The sequence below is a fragment of the Crocodylus porosus genome, unplaced genomic scaffold, assembly GCF_001723895.1.
Source record: "Crocodylus porosus isolate Cpor-Errol unplaced genomic scaffold, CroPor_comp1, whole genome shotgun sequence".
Lineage (NCBI taxonomy): Eukaryota > Metazoa > Chordata > Crocodylia > Crocodylidae > Crocodylus > Crocodylus porosus.
In genome coordinates this window covers 61,117,766-61,125,796 of record NW_017728949.1, presented here as the reverse complement: position 1 = coordinate 61,125,796, position 8,031 = coordinate 61,117,766, and the positions used below count along the sequence as shown (strand labels likewise).

The window sequence follows — 8,031 nt, the reverse complement described above, 5'->3', positions numbered from 1 at the left end:
GATGAACACCTTGCTGGGGTCGTTTGACCCCAGTACTCTTTCCTGCCATGGCAGGGGGTCGGACTTGATGATCTGCTCAGGTCCCCTCCGACCCTACCTGATATGAAACTATGAAATTAAGTCTGCTGGAGCACAGAAATTGATACACTCTGGCAGCTGCGCATGTCATGTGTATCACCACCGCTGCATACCTCCATGCTGACAAAGTGCACTTTGAAATAAAATGCTTTGATGAACTTTAGTTCAAAGAGCCCCACTGCCATTTTTTCAGCATGGGGACACGCAGTGGTCCTGATACAACTGATCCTAATTAAAGCATCCAGAGAGGCAAATCGAGGCCCCCATGGAGGAGGGAATGGGGCAGGGGCAGGCACTGTCCAGCCAGGGTGGTGAATGTGACCACAGGGCCAGGACAGAGCCGCAGGTTGCTTATCTGGGGATGTGGCGGGGAGAGGGGGGATGATCCCCACTGCTGTGTGCAGCCCTGGGGGAGGCATGGGGGTTATGTGCCCCACCCTGGATTTGTGTTCAGGGTGAGGGCAGGCTGCCCACTATGGGTTTGGGGCCAGGGGCTGTCCCAGCCTCTTCTCGGCGGGGGGCTGGCCTGGGGCTGTGCTCCAAGCAGGTGGGAGTGGGCGGCAGTGGCGGCACAGGGAGGGGTGGCTACAGCCTCCCTATAGCCACCTCTCCTAGCACTGCCATCACTGCTGTCCACCCCACTCCCACCTGCTCAGAGCACAGCACTGGCCCAGCCCCCACACTGGAAAAAGGCTGGCTCAGCACTTGGCCCCGAGCCTATAGCAGGCAGCCTGCCCTCACCCTGTGCACAAATCTAGGGGGGGCACATGCCCACAGCAAGCAGCCTCATGTGCCATGTACACATCCGGGGAGGCATATGCCCCCCCATGCCTCCCCCAGGGGTGTGTGCAATGGTGGGGAGACACCCTCTCCCCCTGCTACCCTCCACACCTCCCAGATGAGCTACCCACGACTCCGTCCCAGGCCTGGGGTCACATTCATTGCTCTGGCTAGGAAGCACCTGCCCCAGCCCCTGCCCCACTCCCTCCCTCACCACGGAGGCCTCAATCTTCCCCCCACGCCCCTTCCATCACCCACACCTTCTCCCACCCACAGACTTACTGGCCAGACACTACCAGCTATCAGCCAAGCTGCATTCTGTAAATCAGCTATCGGATTGGTACCAGCCGATATGAGTGGTTTATAATCAGCCAAGAAAATCTTTATCAGTGCACCCCTAATTCTTAGAAACCCCAGTTAGGTTTTTCAAAAAGTCTCCTAGCTATTTAAAAAAAGCAAATTAGAAAAAAAAGTGGTGAATTTGGCAGGGTACAATTTATCAACTGACCAGAAATCCATTTCCGCCTTTGAACAAACTGACTGCTGGGGAAGGGTTCAATTCTGTTTCGTGTTACAACTCCAGAGGATGCCTTCTGTTACAACATTCAGAGATCACATTTTTTTTTTTTTTTACTGATGAGCTTGGGCATAGTCTAAACAATGACAAAATGAAACCAATTTTAACCTTATTCCCATATAGACTAGAGAGCAGGGTTTTTCTGAGTCAGTCAATTCAACTTAATGTTTCTGACAGTCAGGCAATATCCTAAGCCAATATTCAAAAGACAGTAGCTGTGTGTATACTGCATATTCAGGATGGATACAGCACTTAAGACAGCAACAGATATTTACTGGCCTTTGACTTGGCAATATACTTGTGATATATGTAAACATGGCTTGTTTGCACACATGCAGGTTCATATTATGCCCTCTCCCCACTCTGCCTTATAATTTCTTGTTCATCAGCTGGCAGGGAATGGAAAATGTCATATAGCTACAACACTTCAGAGTAGTGTTAGGCCACCACAACCTACTGGAGAAAGCCCTATTTGAAAGTCTTTTGACAGCTAACTACAGTATAATATTGCTGATATTAATAGATAATCACCGTTGATGAAAATATTCATACACACACATATATAGTGTGTGTATAGTGTATATACAGTGTGCGTATGTATGTAAGTGTATATATACACATACATATGTACACATATACATACTAGACTCACTCATCTCTCTCTCGCTCTGTAAAAAGACCTCCCTGCATTGATGCTTAGACTGTAAAACCCTATGTATATTTTTTCCAAAACATTTCACAGTACATAGTACCATTGAAATGCAGCTATCACTGGCTTGGACAACAGTAAGCAATGTAAATACACTCAAGCATAGGGATGGGGAGGAGGAAATTTTAGCCAATTACACTGATGTTTAGGTTTGCTCTGAAAAGTAGGCTCTCAAATGGCTATACAGAGCAAAAACACTTTGTCTTTAAGGGAATCAAAGACCTTACACACAGCAAATGGATAGCTTAGTAACTTAAGGTCTTCACAGTCTAAGCATCAACATATGGGAGGTCTTCTTAGGGAAATCTTCTTAGGGATATTTGGTATTGGGAGGAAGGCAGGTGTTTGTCTTACTGGCTCTGTACAGCTTGAGATATGCTAATAAATTTGTTTTTATAAAGTGTTCTCCAAGACGTTCTGATGAAAAACATCATATGAACTGGGTTCCCTCTCCAGGCTAACCCTGGAGTCTTCTCCACTAACGCCCTCGGCTCCTAGTAAATACACGAGTGAAACATGTACCACCCACTAAGCAGGGAAGGTCCAAAATTGGGATAACACCATCTACGCACAGAACCGAGCTGCAGAGCTCAGGGTCCTCCACTGACAACAACTTGCTTCTGTTGCTCAGATTTTGATATCTACAGCAAGAAGCGTTCATGGAAAAGCCTGTTGCCATGATTTATGAAGAGAAGCAGCTCTAAATGTGAAGACTCAAGCTCAAGGCAGTTTTAAACATCAGAACAAATGGTTTTTATTGTGCGCAGAAACTAACAGAAGTCAGTATCTTGGAGAATCAAAGGCAGGCCTGCTGACATGTAGTATGTATTTTATGCTTGTACCATAGTGATGGGATGTTGAGATACATTTACCTAATGTCTTTTCAACCAACATGGACAAGCCAGTTTGCTTCACTATAGAGTGCTCCTCCATCCCTTTCTACGCATTTTGAATTCCTATTTCATTATGGAAAATGAAGTTGCAATGATAGTTATATTGCACCATTTTTGACACATCAGGCAGGCATTTATTTAATATGCCCCTTCCCCTAGATTTATTTCTCTACTGTGCTTTGTTGCACTGCATAGTGTAGGCTCTTTGGAGGCTATGAAGCATTAACAATGTCTAGTAAAAGATTAAGTTACCAAAAACATCATATTATATAATGTAATGTTTATACAAATCATCAAACATGATCTCATCCTGGAGAATCTGATGAGTCTTGGACAATGATTCATCAGGAGTCAGGTACGAATTCAAATGCCGGCCTTATGTGCTCTTTAATGCAAACCAGATAGAGTGAACTGTGCATACTGCGCTCACCTCTGAACACTTTTTTTTTGGGGTCCCTGCATACATTTACAGTCTAAACCAAGTCCAGTCCCAAGTCTTATGCTGTTAAAACTAGCTGTCTGTGTCCTTGGTACCTAGCTCTGTTATTAAAAAGCCTACCAGTTGTAAATCCTGCAGTAATTCTCTAGGACAAGGAAAGTGAAAATTAGGAATAACTTGGCTGCACATTTTTCGTAGACTGACCAGAAATCTAAATAATAATCAGAGTGACTCAAACACTAAAATTCCCCTCCAGGCACAGTGATGTATGGATGTATATATTCATAAACCCAGTCAAAAGTAACTTGAATAAAGCCTGATTTTTGGTGCTAATGTCTACCAAATGTACCCACAGTGACTAGAAAAAGCAGATTAACTTTCGTCAGAACTGACACGGGCAGGTTATTCTTGGATGTCATTACGCTTGCTACTTCCAACAATTAGTTCAGTGATTTTGTTTTACAAGTCACATAATGCATATCTGCTGGCAACTTGAGATTTATATCTGTGATTAATTCCTCATGCTGCTAATTGTAGAAAAAAATGGGAACATTGCCCTTGTATTAATGTCTTGGTAAAAGTATGGGAAGGACAGACTATTTCCTACCTTCTCTGCATCTTGCTCAAAGAGTCGGAGTTGAAAGCACTGGTCTAGTTTCAGCTTGCGGACATGCCACATCTGGTGCAAATGTTGCCGTGTAGAATGCAACTTGTCCAAGAGGCTGGTGATCTTTGGCACAAGACTTTGGAAGTCGGCACTTCCAGGAATGCAGTTCCTACCAGAAAAACCATCACTGCACCTTATACATTGTAATAACCTTTGGCCCTCTCGGTCCAGTTCCTCCACAGGTGCTTTGATCACTTTTTTCTTGAGCTGCGTATGCTCGTCGATCAGCCTCCTTGACCCTTCAACGTCAACTGGAAATTCTTTCCTAGCCAACATTTCCTGAAGGTCCTCTAGCCTCGATAACAAATGGATGGCACTGTTGAAAAACTCTTCCAAGGAGACTCTCAGCTCTATCCACTCATCATGATTGTAGTCCAAGGATCCTTCAAACTCATCAGTCAGTTGGGAAGGATCAACAAGCTTTGCCAGGCCTTCAACAGAAACCATACTTGTCTAACGGGAGAAAAAAAAAATACCCGAATTAGTTTTCATTGGCAAACCAGCAATACTGGTGGACTCTGCCCGTGACACAGATTACTTTCCTCACAATACATCTCTGAAATAATGTTGTCAAGAAGGCTGGGGCCTGTATTTAGTTCTGACAAATTAAACCATATTTAACACTGTTATTTTCATTTAACAGCACTGCTTATTCTTTGAAAAGTTCACTGGAATCATATCCATTTTTCTCGTTAAAATGACCATCCAAAACACATTGAGAGAGGTTTCTGCTGCAGATTCCTTTAACCTAAAGTGCATATTCTTACTGAGCGTGAAAGTATTGTTACCACAGCCTTTGGCTATCCTGACAGGAATGTTCACTAAGTGGATAACATGAGATTACAATGAATTCTCTTATTTGTATTATGTTCAGGTCAATAGCGCTATTGCGACAATAGTTTTAGGCATGTGAATAGAAGCAGGTACCCTTCCCTGCCAAAATATACAGCATACTGCTTCTTATTTTCTTTCAGATTATTCCAGTTGGTTTTGGCATGGACAGATCTTTTCTACGCTATTACTGTCTAATGCGATTGAGCCTAAATCAGTGTCATTGGAATATTAATAACAAAAAATTGCTGTGAAAAGAAAGAATCAGCTGTGAATCACACAAAAATCAATAAGGCACAATACTCTCATTTACTGAAACTTGGCTAACTGAAATTAAATAAAGGCCTTCTCATAGATTTCATATCCATTCTTCTAGTTAAAATCGAGTCCAACCCCCTGCCTTGGGCAGGAAAGAGTGCTGGGGTCAGATGACCCCAGCCAGGTGTTTGTCCAATCTTCTCTTAAATACCTCCAAGGAAGAGGACAGCACCACCTCCCTTGGAAGTGTATTCCATATTTTGGCAACCCTCACTGTAAATAATTTTTTCCTGATGTCCAATCTAAATTTGCTCTCCTTCAGGTTGTGGCCATTGCTTCTAGTTACCCCAATGGGCGCCCTGGTAAACGTCATATTCCCTATTTCCTGCTGTCCGCCCCCACCCAGTGAGTTTGAAGACAGCCACAAGATCACCTCTCCGCCTTCTCTTGTGGAGGCTGAAGAGATTCAGGGCCATTGCTCAATCGGTCCTCGCAGGGTTTTTACTGCAGGCCTTTAACCAGACGGGTGGCCCTCCTCTGAACCCTTTCCAGGTTATCTACATCCCTTTTGAAAGAGACTCAGAACTTTGTAGGCGTGAACGCCTCCATGCTGGATGGCAATTCACACTCATCTTGCACAAATATATATAGATATATATATTTTATTTAACTACCAGCCTAGGTTTTCATTAATAACTGGAGATTTGGGGTGCCACCATTTTTGGTTACTCAGTTTAAGACATGTGGCCGGATGTTCAAACAGTACTGCTCACCTAGACTCCTTAAAAAAATAAATAAATCAGGCCACTGAGTGGTATCTCAGTTTTGGGACCCAAGTCACTGGAGGCACCCAAAGTCATAAAACAAGTGAAAATGTGAGTGATTTTCCTTTAAACCTTCAGCTGAAGCCAGACCCCACCTGAAGTTAGGGGAAGGCCATTATGCTGAATTCAAAGAAAGTAGCTACCCAATGGTAATTCCAGGATCTAAGTTAATAACAACTTGTTATTCCAGCTTCTTATGACCTCCTAAAATGACTTCTCATAATTCTGCAACATATAAAAATGGCCTTCTATTAAAAGACATGCTCAAATAATTATGAAAGCAAAGAAAGCAAAGTGCTGACTAGAGTAGTTGATTTAAAATCCTTTTGCGGTTCCTTCTTGGAAAAGGTTACTTGGTGGAAGAGAGGGGGAACAGGAAGATAATTTAAATATGCATTTAAAATTTTAGAACCTGTCAACCTGGACATTGACCCTTTCAGTGCTTAATATGATCATTCAATTGAGATTACAACTGCTTGTCAACAAATGCGCTTTATCGCTAATATGTAATATGCCAACCCCTGTTTGTTGAGCCCCTGCCACATATTCTTTCCCTTATCAGAACTGCAGTTTTGACAAGATAATATGGCAGGCCTTTTTTATTTAAGGAGTTCTGCACACCTATTTGTTATTTAGATTTGTTCCCTTTGAGAATTATTTTGAAATGAATATGAATACATTACCTAACTTCAGGAGGGATGGATGTGCTAAGACAAAGTAACCATCTATCTGCTCTTCTCTTTCTTTGAAAATGCAACCAATAAAAATAAAAAAAACACTGTCTGCTTATTCAACCACGTCTGGAGGAAAGGAAAAATAATCTTCAAAACACCTCTGAATTAATGATAAGCGGGCTTCTTGGGTCATCCTTCACAATAACACAAAGTTGCTGGAGTCTGCATTAGTCAATCAAGTGTCTGCCTTGCTCACTAGCAGCTTAAGGGGAAATGAAGTCTTTAATGCAGAACTAGCTACAGCTGAGTTTCCTGACCCAAATCAAGATAATCAGCTCTCACCGAGGAATGGATTCCACCAAGCAGTTCTTTTATTGAACTCAAGGACATAACCTGCCCTTAAAACTGGTGCTAGTAGTTATTAGGCCAGATAGTCTGTGGAAAACCTGCATAACTCCATAGATTTCTTGCATACCTTGCCCCAGATGAGAATGCTGGGTTTTACCATGGCAGTAAAAGCAGCAATGTTTTCTGCCCTCTGGATGGGCACAAACCCATACACACTGCTCCGTGCACATACAACCACCTGGTCGAATAAATGCATATTACTCCTAGTTCTATACAAAGTGCACAGCTGTCAATATGAATAGCTTTTCTTTGCATGAATGGTGGATTTACATGAGGGTGGGAGCTGCACGGCTACCCAAGCCTACCTACCATTTTGCAATAGCAGCTCCCAAAGGAATTCACCAAGGGCACCCACATGTCCCTAAAGTGTCTGCAGGCAGAGAACAGGATGCAGGGCCACTTAGGAAACAAAAATCATCTTCATTTATGGCAGCCTGTACCATAAGCAAGCACCTTTTGGAACTGGGAATATTACTCCCTACATTGTCTCAGTGTGGTCAACCCAGCACCCTCAGAAATCATGAGCCAGACCTCTAAAATTCACAAGAGTGGCTTAAAATCATTAAATAACCTAAGAAAGAAAGAAAAGACATTTCTGGCTTTTTCGTCGTCCTTCTGGTCTTTGAAACTTCAGGGCAATGTTGTCTGCTCCAGAGTTTTTAGGAGTGAGAAAGTGTCTAAGGCCCAATATCAGCTTGAAATGTATATGCAAAAAAGGATCTCTCTCTTGGTGGCTTGCAGGGAGACTCCTTATGCTCCACTTCCCTGCTGTGGTGGAGCTACAATGCAATATCCTTCATCAGCTAAATCTGAGCGGGCGCAAAGCTTTCTCTCGTGCGTGGATGACCTCTACCTGACTCAAGAAGTCTATGGGCCAACGAGAGGCAAAGCGC

General features: G+C 43.2%; 1 protein-coding gene across 6 annotated transcripts in view; it reads right to left on the bottom strand.

The window, feature by feature from the left end:
* Positions 1-8,031, bottom strand: part of KALRN (kalirin, RhoGEF kinase) — a 750,361-nt gene that overhangs the window by 447,755 nt on the left and 294,575 nt on the right. For all 6 annotated transcript variants that reach the window (XM_019553787.1, XM_019553783.1, XM_019553780.1 and 3 more), the window contains exon 5: positions 4,084-4,596. In XM_019553787.1, coding sequence (XP_019409332.1) covers positions 4,084-4,596 — 513 coding nt within the window. The remainder of the gene's footprint in view (positions 1-4,083; positions 4,597-8,031) is intronic.